The sequence below is a fragment of the Tupaia chinensis genome, unplaced genomic scaffold (assembly GCF_000334495.1).
Source record: "Tupaia chinensis unplaced genomic scaffold, TupChi_1.0 Scaffold000101_1, whole genome shotgun sequence".
Classification (NCBI taxonomy): domain Eukaryota; kingdom Metazoa; phylum Chordata; class Mammalia; order Scandentia; family Tupaiidae; genus Tupaia; species Tupaia belangeri.
The window spans coordinates 8,276,842-8,294,168 of NW_006159565.1; the positions used below are offsets into that span (position 1 = coordinate 8,276,842).

Sequence of the window (17,327 nt, forward strand, 5' to 3'; positions counted from 1 at the left end):
CGTGCGAGGACTGGCTTCCGTGCACGTGGACAATGATCTGATTGGCTAGGGGCCCCTTATAAGGCCCCGGGGAAAGGGAAAGGTGGAAGAACTTCTGTAACATAACCTGGGGAAATAAAGTGCTGAAGAGAAGACCGTCTCCGGAGTCGTCAGTTGCGCGGCACCTCTCTGGTCAAATTAAAATAAATAAATAAGTAAATAAAAGTTAAATAATTCTTTTAAAAATTACTCCTGGGTGAGGTCACAAATTTTTTTGCTTGATCTGAGTGGCTACACAGTGTGTTCATTTTATAAAGAATCATCAAGCTGGACTTTTCTGTATTTATTTATTTACTTTTTTTTTTTTTGGAGAGGTTTTTGCTATAGGGCATGTGCGTTCACCAGAGAGACAGAAGTATGAAATAACCCAGGGAGGATGGCCACGCCACAATCCCTTCTCCTCCATTCTCCTCTTGGGATCTTGGGCAAGCACGCACACGCACCTGGCGTGAGTTTAAGCCACTGGGTCTGGGACTCAACCCGCGGCCGAGCACGTGGGAGGCCAGCGACATAGCCACTACGCTAACTGCTGGGCCCCCTCTGTCCTTATTTTTAACATCAATACAATGTTGTTGGCTTTTTTGAGAGATTTTTGCTATAGGGCATGTGCGTTCACCAGAGAGACAGAAGTATGAAATAACCCAGGGAGGATGGCCACGCCACAATCCCTTCTCCTCCATTCTCCTCTTGGGATCTTGGGCAAGCACGCACACGCACCTGGCGTGAGTTTAAGCCACTGGGTCTGGGACTCAACCCGCGGCCGAGCACGTGGGAGGCCAGCGACATAGCCACTACGCTAACTGCTGGTCCCCCTCTGTATTTATTTTTAACATCAATACAATGTTGTTGGCTTTTTTGAGAGATTTTTGCTATTGGGCATGTGCGTTCACCAGAGAGACAGAAGTATGAAATAACCCAGGGAGGATGGCCATGTCTCAATCCCTTCTCCTCTCAAGATTTTGGGCATGCATGCACAAACATCTGGCGTGAGTCACAAGTTGCCAGATCCAGGACACAAACCACAGTCAACCATGTGGGAGTCCAGTGCTTTAACCACTATACCACCTGCTGGCCCCTGTCTTGTTTCTAAATGCCTGTCCTTGTGGAGCTGACTTTGCAGAAAAAATGATCAATAACTAAAATAAATGAGAGAACTTTATAGAGGTTAGCTGAGGCTATGTGCTACTCACTGAGATACAGCAGGGAAGACTAGAACAGGCCAGAAACAGGATTTGATAACAATTTAAAATAAAGTGGTTAGGGAAAGGTGGTTGAAAAACTTATCCCCATTCTGATTCAGTATGTCTCATTTTATGTTAAAACCAGTTGATGATAAATTGGGGCACTATTTACATGTTATAATAAAAAGGAGAATGCAGAGAAAGAGGCTAAATTAACCCAGGAACTGGCAAGATCTTTTGCTGCTCAAGAAACACATTTGTATTTCCTTGAGAATGAGAGATGATGACCAGATGGAGAATGGTAACCAACACACTATATCACACCAAACTGAATGCAGAAGCAGAAATGAAAATCTAACTACTTTCCCTAAGCAAGGCATAAAGAGGTTTTGAACAATACAGAAGATAACACTTTTGTCACTATATATTTTTTTGTGTGGCAGGGAAAATACTGTTATTCTTCATGAAAATGTGTTATTTTATATTAGCATGCCATGAATTTATTGTTTGTATTCCTATTTTTCACATTTCAATGTGGGTCTGGGGGAAGCATCTGAGATGTAGGTTTGCAAAACAGCACAAGGAGGGATTATCATCACATCACTAAATTCTAGGAATGCAGTCAGTAACAACATTGTCCAAGGAATGCAAGAGAGCACAGGATGCATTTTTCAAATCTTAACATCTTTTCTTTTATTCCTGCTTGTTCTGGTTAATTGTGGTGGTAAACAAACCACTCCAAAGTTAATGACATAAAAGAACATCCACTTTATTACACTCATGGGTTCTGCAGGTTAGAAACTCAGAAAGGGCACAATATGGGCATGGTTATGTCTGTTCCCCAAAGCCTAAGCCAACTTTCTGGCAATACATATCAAGAGCTCCTTTTCTCCAGCTTTCAGGAACATCTTCCTCACACTCCTCATTGACAGCCTCCTCAAGGCCTTTGAGACTTTTGCTCACAGGCTCCTTCAGATTCCTCTCCACCCTGCTGCATCACCTAGTCCCAAAGCCAATGCCACATGTTTTACTTTGATTATGTTATTATGTTACACTTTTGCTAAGATAGTTATTCTACTTCCAGGTAACAAAATCTGTTTTATTTACTTATACCATGTAACAAACTGCTAGTATTACTATGTAATAAACTGTATCTCTTCTACCCTCCCCAAGAAGTCAGTGGCAAAAAATATAACAGAGAAAAAAGCCCCAACTTACCTAATAAAACCTAGGAATCTAGTGTAGCTATAAGAGATGACTATTCTACACAGGTTATATTTATAATAATTATATCAGTGGTTCTATAAGTTTTTGACTTAGGATACCATTACATTCCTAATAATGGCAAAGAGTGCTCCCAAGCTTTTGTTTATGTGGGTTTTATTTGCTAATATTTACTATATAAAAAATAAAAATTAGGGCCAGCAGGTGGAGGTTAAGGCAGCTGGATCCCACATGGCCAACTATGTGGTTCAGATCCCAGATTTGGCAGCTTGAATATCCCATCAGGCCTGTGTGAGAGCATGCCCAAAATCCCAAGGGGAGAATTGAGGAGGAGGGATTATGGTGTGGTTATACCCCTGGGAGAGGGGGTTGATTTCTTAATTTCTTTCTCTCTCCAGTAAGTTTTAAGCAAAACTTAAAAACAAAACAAAACAGAACAAAACAAAAAACTGAAATTCAGAAAAGAAAAACAATAAATCCATGACAGGCTAATATAAAATAACACATTTTAATGAATAATAAAAATATTTTCCCAAAGAAAAACATATAGGGAGATGAGCATTATCTTTTGCATTATTGCAAATCTCTTTATGTCTTGCTTAAAGAAGATACTTAGATTCTCCTTTCTACTTTTGCATTCAATTTGATGTGCTATGTTGTGTTGGTTGAATTAAAATCCATTCTCACACAGATCGTAAGTAGAAAAAAGAGTATTTTTTTTAATAGCCTTATCAGAAGATTGTGAATATTCTTTGATACCACACCAAAACTCAACAAGTATAGTTTCTTTTTTATGTTTATTTATTTTTAATTTAATTAATTTATTATTATTATTGAATTTGCTATAGGGTGCATGTACTCACCAGAGGGGAGAGGGGAGTGAGGAAGTGAGAAAGTAAGCCAAGTCCAAGACTCAAACCATGGTTGGCCATGTGGGAATCTAGCCACCGGCTGGCCCCAAGTTTGTTTATTTTCTTAATGACTGAGAAAGAGAGAAAAAGAGAGGCTGCAAGCACATATTCAACAGGGTCTCGATGTTGTGATCTACTACTGCCAGCCTCAGCCATCCAGGATCGTGGGCACGTGTGTTTCCAGCATACTTGGGGAAGCCTCCAGATATAAACCTAGAACTTTCCCACCAGGGATCACCTTGTATAGCATCACTTTGTTATCCCTGCACCATTGTCTAATTCTAACAAATGATAGTTTCTTTTCTTTTATTTTTTAATTTTTTTTTTTTTTTGGAGAGGTTTTTGCTATAGGGTGTGGGCGCTCACCAGAAAGACAGAGAGAGACAGAGAGACAGAAAGTGAGAAATCACCCCCCAGGGGGGATGGCCATGCCACAATCCCTTCTCCTCCATCCTCCTCTTGGGATCTTGGGCATGCACGCACATGCACCCAGCGTGAGTTTAAGCCACTGGGTCAGGGACTTGAACCATGGTCGGCTACATGGGAGTCCAGCGACATAGCCATTATGTTAATTGCTGGTCCCTAGTGATAGTTTCTTTTTAATTTTTCTTTTTCTTTTTTTTTTTTTTTTTTTGTGGTCATTGGGCACATGTGCTTACCAGAGAGAGAGACATTGAGAAGGAAAGTAAGAAGTCACTCTCCAGTGGCAATGGCCATACCACAATCCCTTCTTTATTCTCCACTTGGGATTTTGGGCACACACATACAATGTGATTTTCTTTCTTTCTTTCTTCTTTCTTTCTTTCTCTCTCTCTCTTTCTTTCTTTCCAGTCTCTAGAGAGACAGACAGAAAGTGAGAAATCACTCCCTGGAGTGATGGCTATACTGCAATCCCTTCTCCATTTTCCTCTTGGGATTTTTAGGCACGCACGCACATGTGAGGGGTATGAGTTTAAGCCACCAGGTTCAGGACTTGAATTGTGGTCGACTATGTGGGAGTCCGGCGATGTAATCATTACGCCATCTGCTAGTCTTCCTCTATCAGGAATGGTCGTCCTTTTTGACTGAGTGCGCAGCTTTGGGAGGGATGCACAAGGAGTGGTGAGGGAGGAAGGGAAGAAGACACCTGCCTACCCAGCCAGAACAGCAGAATCAACCCTGGTGATCAATGGGGTGAAAGATGTCACAGCCAGATTGCCCTCACATCTGAATGTCACATTGTGAAAGAACAGGAGTGTGTGTGTCAATCGCAGGGTCCCCACACTAATCACTCATTCCCAAATGCCACATCTTTTATATAAAATTTGCTTTTCAAGAATTATTTAATTTTATTATTATTATTATTTTTCAATTTGATGAGAGAGAGAGAGAGAGAGAGAGAGAGAGAGAAAGAGAGAGAGAGAGAGGAAGCTGCCAGGTCCTGGACTCGAGCTGCAGTTGGCCATGTGGGAGTCTGGTGCCTTAACTACCATGCCACCTGCCACTGCCGCCCCCCCACCCCCCCACCTTTTATTGCTGTAAGGTTCCAGCAGATGGTGTAGGGGTTATGCCTCTGGACTCCCACATGGCCTACCATAGTTCGAGTCCTGGACCAGATGACTTGAATTTCATGCCAAGTGAGACTGCGTGCATGCCCAGGGTGTCTGGAGAATGGAAAAGGGATTGCCTTGTGACCATCCTCCCAGGGGGCAATTTCTCACTTTCCCTCTCACTGTCTCTGTCTTTCTCTGGTGAGAGCACACACCCTAAGGCAAAAACCTCTAAAAAAATTGCTATAATAGGGCCAGCAGATGGTGTAGCAGTTATGTAGCAGGAGTCCCACATAGCTGACCACGTATTGAATCCTGGATATGGCGGCTTAAATCTCTGGGTGTGAGTGTGCATGCCCAATATCCCAGGAGGAGAATGGAGGAGCAGAGATTGTAATGTGGCTATCTCCCTGGAGGGGTGTAATTTATCACTTTCTTTCTCCCTTTCTCTGTGTCTCCATCTAGCACATGCATTCGTAGGCAAAAACCTCTAAAATTTTTGGGACCCGCAGTTAGCGTAATGGCTATGTCGCTGGACTCCCACATAGTCGACCGCGGTTCACGTCCCGGACCCAGTGGCTTAAAACTCACGCCGGGTGCATGTGCGTGCGTGCCCAAGATCCCGAGAGGAGACTGGAGGAGAAGGGATTGTGGTGTGGCCATCCCCCCTGGGGGGTGATTTCTCGCTTTCTGTCTCTCTCTGTCTGTCTGGCGAGCGCACACGCCCTATAGCAAAAACCTCTCCAAAAAAAAAAAAAAAAACCCTCTAAAATTTTTGTTTGTTTGTTTGTTTGTTTGTTTTAGGGTATATGAGCTCCCCAGAGAAAGGAGCGGGGAGAGAGAGAGAGGTAAAGTGAGAAAGCATCCTCCAGGATGGCCATGTCATAATTTTCTCTCCTCCATTCTCCTGCAGGAACTCCAGGCATGCATGTACACGCCTGTGTATGCACATGCACCAGTGTGTCTTTCCAACCACCAGACTCCAAGTGTGTAGTCAGCCAGGTGGGAACCACTGTGCCACAGGCTGGTCCTAAACTCTTATATTTTTGCTTGCACAAAGTACATTGACCAATAAATATGAGTTTTGGATTACAAGCAGTTAAGAAATACGTGTGTGTGTGTGTGTGTGTGTGTATTCCCCCCAGTTAATCTATTCTTTTAATTGTAAAAATCCGAGTGGAAATCAGTTCCAGAGACTCATTCCCATTTCAGACCCACATTGCCTTCCTAATTCTTTTTCTTAACTGCTGGTGAGGCCCAAATTCTTGACTGCTCTCCTCTTATTCATCTTCCCCACCCCACTCCACATTCACAATTCTGCTAAGGAGACAGTCCCTCTAGTTTATTGACTCATGAATTTTTTAAAATTTTTTTGCTATAGGGCATGTGTGCTCCCCAGAAAGACAGAGAGAGACAGAGAGATAGAAAGCGAGAAATCATCCCCAAGAGGGGATGGCCACACCACAATCCCTTCTTCTCCATTCTTCTCTTGGGATCTTGGACAGGCATGCACACACGCTCAGCGTGAGTTTAAGTCACCGGGTCCGGGACTAGAACCACGGTGGGCTACATGGGAGTTCATCGACATAGCCATAACGCTAACTGCTGGTCCAATGGCTCACAAATTTTAATGGTACTAGAATCACATGGAGGGCTTGTTAAAATATGTTGGCTTTTGAATTCAAAGTTTCTGATTGAGGTTAAGTCTGAGGTAGGAGCCTAAGAATCTGAGTGCAAGAATCTGCATGCTCAGTACGTGCTCGGGTGATCTAAAGCTGCTGGTTTGGGGATCACATTTTGAAAAATTCCAATCTCTGCTTCCCCAAGACATGTTCAAAGATTCATGCTAATAGTTACAGGGAAACATTAAAGCAATTATATAAATGTTACCGGCGTTGGTCTTAGATACTAGATGGTAAAAATAAGGCCACCCCACATTCCTTCTCCCAGGGCCAGACTGGCCCCCACCTCCCACGTGCAATCCAGGCAGATCCCTAGTTTGACCCACTGTATAAGAAGGCTGTGGAAATCGAACGAAAGGAACCTCTTAAACTAACCTCACTAAAAGATGGCCTAACTTCATTTCAATCAGTGTGCTAAGACAGCCACGTTCTGCGGCGGGGTGGGGAGAGACAAGCGACGGCGCCTGCGCTTCAGGTGGAGTCAGAGCCGCTCCTCCGAGGCCAGGTGAGCTCCCGGGAGTAGAGGGCGGAGTCAGAGTCGTGCCTGGGCAGCTGCTTCCGCCCACGTGGTCATGTGACTGACCAATGAGAAGGCTTGACGTCATCCCCGCTTCCTCACCCTGGCAACATGCGGCTGACGACTTCCGGTGCTGTGAGGGCTCGGGGCTGACGCGGGTGAGTGTCCCTCTTTCTCACGCTGTCCGCGCCGCTGCCGCCGCCGCGCCGCTCCTCTCTGCGGGTCTCCTACCGCTGGGACGTCCTCTCTGGGCCGGAAGGGGCGGTGCGCAGGACGCCCCCTGCCCCGGGCTCTGCTTGAGGAAGGGGATGTCCCTAGTGCCCTCGTCTCGGTCGCGCGTGGGGCCCGCGCCGGCCCTTTTCCCCGCCTTGTCTCGAGCTGGGCGGCCTCATCGCCTCTCTGAGGACAGGGGCGGACTGTGTGCGGGAAGGTCTCACAGCCCTTTACCCGCAGGGCTATCGGGGTTGAGATATCTCTCAGGCCGAGGCTCGCAGAGACGCGAGCGTGTGCTCCTGGGTGGCGGGCTGGGCAAGGTGGCCCCGTAGTGTGGGAGCGGCCCGGTTAGAGTCCCGCGGGACGTTAGTCTTTACTGTCAGGCGGAGGAAAGGACCCAGAGGATGGCGCGTGGAGAGAGTGAAGCAGGAGCTGGAGTTGCCCGGGAAACCGAGGGCATCGTGTTTCCGGAAGGAGAGTCTAACTGGACTTGCTTGTATAGGGAGAGGGAGGAAAAATATTTTGGGGACTGAGATCATTAGTAATAACCTAAGGGATTTTTACTTATACACGTGATTTTAATCATTTCCTTTATTTTTGTTGTAAATAAAGCTTCCCCCTCCCCTCACCATTTAGAGGAAGCAGTACTTATTAAATAATTTGAAAATACAGGAATATTTGAGAAGAGATCATCCATTGTTCTACCAACCTAACATTTTTATAATTTTTTTGTGTACATGAACCAGTTTATGATCTGTAAAATATAGCGGTAATTAAAAAGCATAATTTGTGTACCTTGCGTGGATAGATTTTTCTTACTGAGATAAATTTACATACTATTAACTTCATCCTTTTAAATTGCAACGTTCAGTGGGTTTAATATGTTCACAAAGTTATATGGTCATGACCACTAATTCCAGAACATTTCACCACCCTTAAAGACATCTGGTGCCCTTTACAGTGACTTCCATTAGATTTTCTCCTTTTGCCCTGACCTCTTTTCCCGCAGACCTTGCAATTACTAATTTACTTTCTGTGTCTGTAGGTTTTCCTGTTGTGGTCATTTCAAGTAAATTAGATTAGATAATATGTGGCCTTTTGTGTCTGGCTTCTTTCAGTTAGCATAATGTTTTCAAGGTTTATCCATGTCTGTGTATTAGTACTTCATTCCTTTTTATGACTATGTTACATTAACTATTTCAAATTTTCTTTATTCATCATCAGTTGATGGATTGTTGATATTTTTTGGCTGTTTTGAATAACTGCTACAAACACCCATTTTTGTGTGGACATGTTCGCAGTTACTTTGGGTATATACCTAGAAGTAGAATTTCTGGATCATACAGTAACTTTATGTTTAACCTTTTTAGGAACTGCCAGATATTTTCCAAAGTGGCTACACTATTTTACATTCCCACCAGTAGTTATGAGTTCGGGTTTCTTTGTATCATTCCTAACCCTTATATGTCTCTGTTTGTAGTTTTATCTCATATTAACATATGATCTTAGATCTATTTAGAGTCAGTTTATGTATATGGTGTGAGGTAGGAGTCCGGCTTCATCCTTTCACATGCGGTTATCTATCCAGTCTTTTTAGCACCATTTATTGAAAAGAATGTCCTTGCTCCCATGGAATTATGTTGGCACCTTTGTTGAAAATCAACTGACCATAAATGTATACATTATTGTTTTCTTAATCACTTTTTATGTTGCACATTTAAGTCACTCTCAGATTTTTGTTACTTTATATTATCTCTTTTTTTGGAGAGGTTTTCACTATAGGGCGCGTGCGCTCGCCAGACAGACAGAGAGAGACATAGAGACAGAGAGCGAGAAATCACCCTCCAGGTGATTTTTTTTTTGGACAGGTTTTTGCTATAGGGTGTGTGCGCTCACCAGAGAGACAGAGAGACAGAAAGCGAGAAATCACCCCCCCAGGGGGGATGGTCACGCTGCAATCCATTCTTCTCCATTCTCCTCTCGGGATCTTGGGAACGCACGCACACATGCCTGGCGTGAGTTCTAAGCCACCATGTCCAGGATGTGAACTGCGGGTGACTACGTGGGAGTCCAGCGACATAGCCATTATGCTAACTGCTGGTTCCCATGTTACTTTATATTATCTTGTGTTAAACAGAACACAAGGGTGTATAACCTCTCTATTTAAAGTGGTTTTGGGGGACTAGCAGTTAGCATAATGGCTATGTAGCTGGACTCATGTAGTTGACCATGGTTCAAGTCCTGGACCCAGTGGCTTAAACTCACGCTGGCTGCATGTGTGTGTGGGTGCCCAAAATCCCGAGAGGAGAATGGAGGAGAAGGGATTGCAGTGTGGCCATCCCCCCTGGGGGGGTGATTTCTCGCTTTCTGTCTCTCTGTCTCTCTGGTGAGCACACATGCCCTATAGCAAAAACCTGTCCCCCCCCCAAAAAAAAGCGATTTTGGTACAAGAGTCTCAGAAGTGGAATTATTGGGTCAAGGATGAATATAAGTGGGTTCTGAAGCTCATTTAGTGAGGTATTAAATCTTCATGTTATGATGTTAAAGCAGTAACACTATTCTTTATTCATCAGTTACAGTAGCTTAAGGGCTAGATTTCTGTAAAAACCCTTTTTCTGTAGGATAGACGGATTGCATGACTTCCTCCTTAAACTGCTTCTAAAAGACTAAGCAAATTTAGAGTGAAACCTTTCAATACCAGACTAGCAGGATATATGGTAGTTTTCCAGATGGTTTAAGGAAAAAAAACAGTGTCATCACATGCAGTAAGAAAATAAAACAGTCTGACAGAGATGAGGCCAAGAATGAGAGACCATAAATTAGTTCCAAGAAAGACCTTGGAGCACACACAGTATTTTATTTGATCTCTCTTCTGAACTTGATAATCAAATTAATTTATATTTATCCTGATCTCAGAGATGGCTAACTGAAATTGTCTCCTATTAGTAGAACAACTTAAAAAAATTAAAATACAAAGGTTTTTAAGAAAAGATCAAGTTTTTCTTTCATTCTTCCCTCCCCCACCAGCACACACACCCAGTTCTCCTTAGGAGTATCAGTGGTACTGTAAGTTGTATTTGTATAGAGTAGTTCATACACAGAATTACAGGTAATGTTAACTTGTATCTCTATAGATTAGTTCATTTACAGAGTATCTCTAGAAAGATAGTATGTACACAATGGTACATTTTAAGACTCTTGATACTTACTGATAAATTTCTTTTCAAAATGGATACTTAGTTTGAGGTGCCAGTTAGAATTCCATTTTTGTTTGTACTTCTTTGAATATTCTTTTTAAATACTAGATACTTTGTGTTTACTCTTTTATGAATTGCTTGCTTATACCTTTTGACATGGTATTTTAGAGTTGTCCTTTATGGAATTTATTTTGGCAGTCTTTTGTAGATGGTTACTCTATGATAGCTTGGATTTGGGGAGAAAAGTTAAAATGCTTTTCATAACATTTTATGCTTAAAGGTATGGGCTGAGCAAAGTTTAAGGAAAAGGAACTTCAGTGAGAGAAAAATCTATGGATTGGAAACTTGGGATCATTAAGGAATAATGTGGAGCTAGATTTGGGGGAAAAGGTGAGCTTGTTTTGAGTAGACTGACCGAGGATGGACGATTGAGATTGAGCTGTCCAGAAAATCTCTAGTGAGAGAATGAAGAATTAGGAATCATCTGACTTGTTGAGAGGATAGTTTAGAAAGATGAGTAGTGGATGAAATTGCTGAAGGAGACCTTTAAGAATGGAATCAGCAGGGTCATGAAGAACTAGGATAGGGAACCAGCAGTTAGCGTAATGGCTATGTCGCTGGACTCCCACGTAGTCGACCGCGGTGACCCGGTGGCTTAAAACTCAAGCCGGGCGCGTGTGCGTGCGTGCCCAAGATCCCGAGAGGAGAATGGAGGAGAAGGGATTGCGGTGTGGCCATCCCCGCTGGGGGGGGGGGGTTCTCGCTTTCTGTCTCTATGTCTCTCTCTGTCTGGTGAGCGCATGCGCCCTATAGCGAAAACCTCTCAAAAAAAAAAAAGAAAAAAAAAGAACTAGGATAGTAGATTGGCATGCTTGCCAAGGAGAGCAGGTGATCTCAAGAATCACAGGTTGCTAGCACAAGATTAAATAAAGGCTGCTGGGGGCTGGCCCCATAGCACAGTGGTTAAGTACTGGGTATAGGGAATCAGAACCCACAGGGCTGAACACAGTTCAATTTCCAATCCAGGTGACTTGCTGAGCATACCTATCTTGTGTGTACATGCTCAGCATCCTGATGAGATGGAGACATGGAGGAAAAAGATTTGTGGTGTAGTCAGGCCCTATTGAGGGGTTGCTTTCTTTCTGTTTCTGGTGAGTGCACACACACCCTGGCAAGTGCACGTGCCCTGTGTCAATACAAAATAAAAGACCATTGGTTTAATAACTTGGAGAAGATACAACTTATCAGAAACAAGAAGTGTGTATTTGTTTGCTATAGGGCACATGTGCGTGCAGAAGAGAGGCGAGAGTCAGAGTCAGAGAGAAAGAGAGAAAGCCAGAATTCTCTCGGTGGGGGGTAGGGGGGCGCTGGCCATGCTGCAATCCCCTTTCTGTTCTCCTCTTGGGAAGTTTGGCACTCATGGGCATGTACTTGGCATGTTTTACAAGCCTCAGGGTTTGGCACTCAAACTCTGAAGTTGACCATGTGGGCGGCACTTTAATCACCACACCACCTGCTGGCCTGGGAAGCAATGTTTTAAAATCTTCTATATGAGTGGCTTCAAAAAATTTCTGGAAGAATAGAATTGAAGTGATTTACTTTGGTGAAAAAAATGTTTGAAATCTATGCTTTTCTTTTCTCTTTTCTTTTTTAAGAGGGAATTTTGCTATAGGGCACATGTACTCATCAGAGAGAAATAGAAAGTGAGAAATCACCCCCCTTGGAGGATGGCCATACCAGTCCCTTCTTCTCCATTCTCCTCTCAGGAATTTGGGCACATATGCACATGCTCCTGGTGTGAGTTTTAAGCTGCTAGGTCTGGGACTTGAACCACAGTACACTATGTGGGAGTCCAGTGACATAACCATACACCATCTGCTGATCCTGAAATCCATACATTTTAGAAAGTTTGTTTATTTCTTCTACGCAGCGAGAGTACTCACAGCAGGGTCCCAATACTGCCATTAAACCCCAGCCTCAGCCAGCCCCAGATCTTTGGCAAGCATGTATACCATGGTATACTCAGGGAGGTCTCCAGATCTGAAATGGGGACCTTCCCTTGTAGGACTGCCTTGCAGAGCATCATGTTCCACTGCTGTGCTATTGTGTGGCTTCAGTTTTTTCATAATACGCGTTTTCTATGACCTTTTTGAGAATTCTTCACATATTAAAATATCTCATTCATATCAATCCCTATTATAAAATATATATGCTATGACTCATTTTCTTATTTTGTTTCTTTTTCATTATAAAATGTAAATGTTATAACTTCTGATTTATGAAAAACTGTATCAAATGACATTGAGTCAGTAGCTTATAGTTATGCATACCTGTTTAAATGTGTTTTTATTTTAACTGAAGTTCATAATTTTTCAAAGCCTGAGTTTTCATTTAGTCTATGTTTGTGCTATTGGACCTGTGGATCCAGTGTATTTCATGGCTGGGCCAGATGTGATGGTGTGTATAAGCTGGCAGATGAACCATTGAATTCCACTTTGTCAGCTGATAGATGAGTAAATATACCTATCTCAGAGAAATAGTGTGAGAAATAACCAAAGTAGCTTAAAGATAATTGAAGGTAGAGTTTTGTGAAGTCATTGGAAGATAGTTATCATAAAAGTAAAACAAAAAAACGCTTTAATTTATTGTTATTTAATGAAAATCAGCACTCTCATGGTAAGTTTTTCCTACATTTGTGAATATATAGAAACGTTTTAACACACTATATGTATATTACTTTAAAGTATGTATCTTAAAAATGGAATGATATGTAATAAAAGAATGGATTCATTTAAATCAGAAGTCAAGAGAAATTAAAAATATACTATAGTGCTTCTCGGATTTTCTCGGGTATACAGGACCAGCTTAAAACATTTTTCAATCCATTTTGGATAGATTAATACTTCTCTAAAATGCAAAGCAACAATGGGGGAAAAAAAACCCTGAAATCTGAAACCATGATAGAAAGATAAAAATAAGAACTCAAATTCTTGTTAGATTTAAAAGGTGAAATTGTTTTAAAAATAGAATTATGAGCAAATAGAGAATTCTGAAAACTATACACATTGTTTATTGAACACCCTCATATAAAGCAATCCATATATTAGTAAAATAGTCATCTCTGTGGATTGGTAACAAACACTGGAGAACTGTGCCTTAAGCAGCACTGTATTTTTACAGTAAGCAGTTCAGTCATCTCTTTATGTTTCATGTAACAAAAGAAAGGCTTGCTACCCTTCCTCCTTTTCTTACTTTTTTTTTTTTTTTTCCTAGAGGGCATGTGTGGTTACCCTAGAGAGACAGAGGGAGAGGGAGAAAGCACCTCCCAATGTGGCATAGTTATCTCTGCAGCCCCTTCCCTTCCATTTTTCCATCCTGTCAGGATTTTGGACATACATGCACATGCACCTGGTATGCTTTTCAAACTTTTGGGTCTGAGACTCAAAATGAGTCAGGTGGGATCTGGTTTCCTTAACTACCAGGCCACAGGGCCAACCCATTTCTTCATTTTCTTTTATTTTTAAAAGAATTATTTATTTAATAATTTAATAATATTAATTTAATAATAATTTATTTAATTTTATTTATAATTATTATTAATTATTAATTTTGCTACAGGGCACATGTGCGTGCATGAGAGAGAAAGTGAGAAAACAAGCTGCCAGGTCCAGGACTTGAACCACTATCGGCCATGTGGGAGTCCTATGCCTTAACCTCCATGCTATCTACTTGCCCTCTTCACTTTCTTAATTAAGTATAGGTATATATATATTTTTTTCTCTTCGAAATATGATTTTATTTCCTTAGAGAATCTTCCTAGTAATATTGTAAGTGTGTATTTCATATTAACTAAAAGGATTATAAATGTTTTCATCATAAAGAAATTATAAATGAATGAGATGACATATATGCCAAATACCCTAATTCAGTTCTTATACATGTATTAAAATGTAACACTGTAAACATAAATATGTACAACTGTTATGAGACAATTTAAAAAAAATTTTTTTTTGGAGAGGTTTTTGCTGTAGGGCGTGTGTGCTCACCAGGCAGACAGACAGAGACATAGAGACAGAAAGCGAGAAATCACCCTCCAGGAGGGTTGGTCACACCACAATCCCTTCTCCTCTATTCTCCTCTCGGGATCTTGGGCACGCATGCACACGCGCCCAGCGGGAGTTTTAAGCCACCGGGTCCGGGACGCGAACAGCGGTCGACTACATGGGAGTCCAGCGACATAGCCATTACGCTAGCCTTGTGGTTAAGGGAGCCATATTCGACAAGGCTAACCACGTCTGAATTCCAGCTCTGGCAGCTTGATAACCCTAACAGTGTGAATTTGGGCATTTAAGTCATTTCAACCACCACTCTTGGATTTTTTTTCTTTTTCTTTTTTTAAAGTTTACTTATGTCTTCAATCATTGAGAGAGTGAGAGTGAGCAACACTCACAACAAGGTGTTCACGCTGTGATCTACGGCAGCCTCAGCTAGTCCACAACATGGGTGTGGATATATACTTATTTGCACCCCAGGCATGTGGGAGGAGACCCTAGGACCCAAACCTTCCGTTGTTGGTCGGATTGCATTGATGCAGCACTGCCACCAAGTGACCCACCTCTGATTTTCTTTAAATCACTGTTGAGTTTTAAATGATTTACTTTTTTCTAATCTGCAATATGTTCTGCCATCATTGTTGGTAGTAAACCCTGATTACTGGAAGCTTGTGAGATGGTAATACACAGTGAGAAAAATTAGAAGCTTTGTAAGATAAGTTGTTCACAGCTTGTTCTGTAAAATTTGATGCCTCATTTTTATGTGGAGGACTTCATAATGCTTTTCATGAAAATAGGCAACAATGTGCAGGAATGTTATTTAAGTTTCCTGGTTCAGTCATATAATTTTGTTAGCATTTGCATTTTACAGCTGAGTTGTAGAGCATTAAACTGATTTACTTAGATTCTTCACAGGCAGGTACGAATTTCTTATGTTTCTTTATTCTAATACTGAATATTTAAATAATCTGCAAGCTTGGCCTTATATCAAGGCTCAGTGATATTGCCAGTACCCTTCATGATTCCAGAATGTCCCAGCAGTTATTAGCATTTGGTTTGGAGGGAGTATAAAGTGGTATTTAAGTTATATTGAGGATTACTTTAATGTAGATAAGAAAAAGATAAAATATCTTTGGACTCCGTATGCGGTCTTTTTACAACCATTCTTTTGTTTATGTAACTTCAAACAAGTACTGTCAGTGGGCAGAGAGATTTAAACTTCAATTGATTTAAAACTATGTATCTTATAAATGAAATGTTACATAATAAAGTCAAATGGATTCTTTAAAAGAGTAGTCAAGAGAAGCTAAAATATCATATTGCAATGTCTCTCAGATTATCTTTGTTAAAAAGGACCAACTTTAAAAAATTTCCAACCCATTGTGGACCAATACTTCTCTAAAATACAAAGTGACAGAAAGAGCTGAGCTATGAAGACTCTTATATTTGTTGTATTATCCAATGAAAAGTTTAAAAGTAGGTTTTTTTGAAAGTTATCTTCGCATGAATTTATGTATGTAATGTATGTATCATTGGAAAGACATCCGTAGCATCTTTGCCTGTTTTCCTGTAGGGTAATTCTTGTTCTACAATTACTTTTGGATGGAAGTATGCTCTTTTCCTAAGAGAAGATGGTAATCTTGGAGAATGACCATGGAGAAGGGGATGAGTTCCGGAGAGGGGCTGCCTTGCAGATCATCTCAGGTTTCGGCTGTTAAAATAACAGCTAAAGAGTTGGAAACAAAGCAGTCCCATAAAGAGAAACGAGGGGGCTTTGTGCTGGTGCATGCAGGTAAGCCCTTATGGAGGAGTTGGAATGTGAAAATAATGTTGATTTCTTTATTCTTGCTTTGGAGTAATCTGAGAGTTGCATTTCACATTTGCCAGAGAGGAGTTGAAACCCAAAGAGTGAGTGTCTGAAGAGATTGCCTGACTTAGATATAGTGAGGATCTTACAACGGCTGTTCTTCCTGTGTTCGTCTTTGCTCCCCTGTATCATTACTCACTTTACCCCATCATTATTCACTTTACCCTAAATATGTCCATTGCGTAGATATATTTAGGATATAAATTTAGTAGATATATTTAGTGTTAAAACCAGACAAAGTAATTTTTCAACTCTAGTTTGTGTTTTTAAAAATAATGGTGTTGAAAAAATGTTATTGATCTTAAATTAGGTTATAGTCATCTTTTTTTTTTTTTCTTTTTTTTTGGAGAGGTTTTTGCTATGGTGAGCACATGCTTGCCAGAAAGACAGAGAGAAACAGAGAGACAGAAAGTGATAAATCACCCCCCGGGGGGATGGCCATGCCGCAATCCCTTCTCCTCCATTCTCCTCTCAAGATCTTGGGCACACATGTGCCTGGTGTGTGTTTAAGCTACTGGGTCTGGTACTCAAACCATGGTCGACTACATGGGAGTCCAGTGACATAGCCATTACGCCAACTGCTGGTCCCAGGTTGTGGTCATCTTAGAGTTACACAATCTAATAGCCAGTTCCCCCCTCCCCCCCCCCCCTTTTTTTTTTTTTAAATTTGCCAGAGGGTACGGATGAGCTCACAGGAGAATGAAAGAGAGCGAGAAAGTGAAAATGAGAAAGTGATTCCTGAGGGAGATGGTTGTGCTGCAATCTCTTCTCCGCCATTTTCCCCTCTTGAGATTTTGGGCATGCACACACATGTGTCCAGAGTGTTTTTCAGGCCACTGGGTCTGTCACTTTAACTGACCAGTCAGCCATGTGGGATACAGCTGCCTTAACCACCCACCATGCTACTGGCATGGT

General features: G+C 41.6%; 1 protein-coding gene across 3 annotated transcripts in view; it reads left to right on the forward strand.

Moving 5' to 3' along the window:
* The first annotated feature begins 7,152 nt into the window (after positions 1 to 7,152).
* Positions 7,153 to 17,327, forward strand: part of TASP1 (taspase 1) — a 312,198-nt gene continuing 302,023 nt past the window's right edge. For 2 of the 3 annotated variants that reach the window (XM_027770008.1, XM_006143657.3), the window contains exons 1-2: positions 7,153 to 7,241; positions 16,119 to 16,337. In XM_027770008.1, coding sequence (XP_027625809.1) covers positions 16,193 to 16,337 — 145 coding nt within the window. In that variant the 5' untranslated portion in view covers positions 7,153 to 7,241; positions 16,119 to 16,192. The remainder of the gene's footprint in view (positions 7,242 to 16,118; positions 16,338 to 17,327) is intronic. The other variant, XR_003548591.1, reaches the window with a different exon arrangement.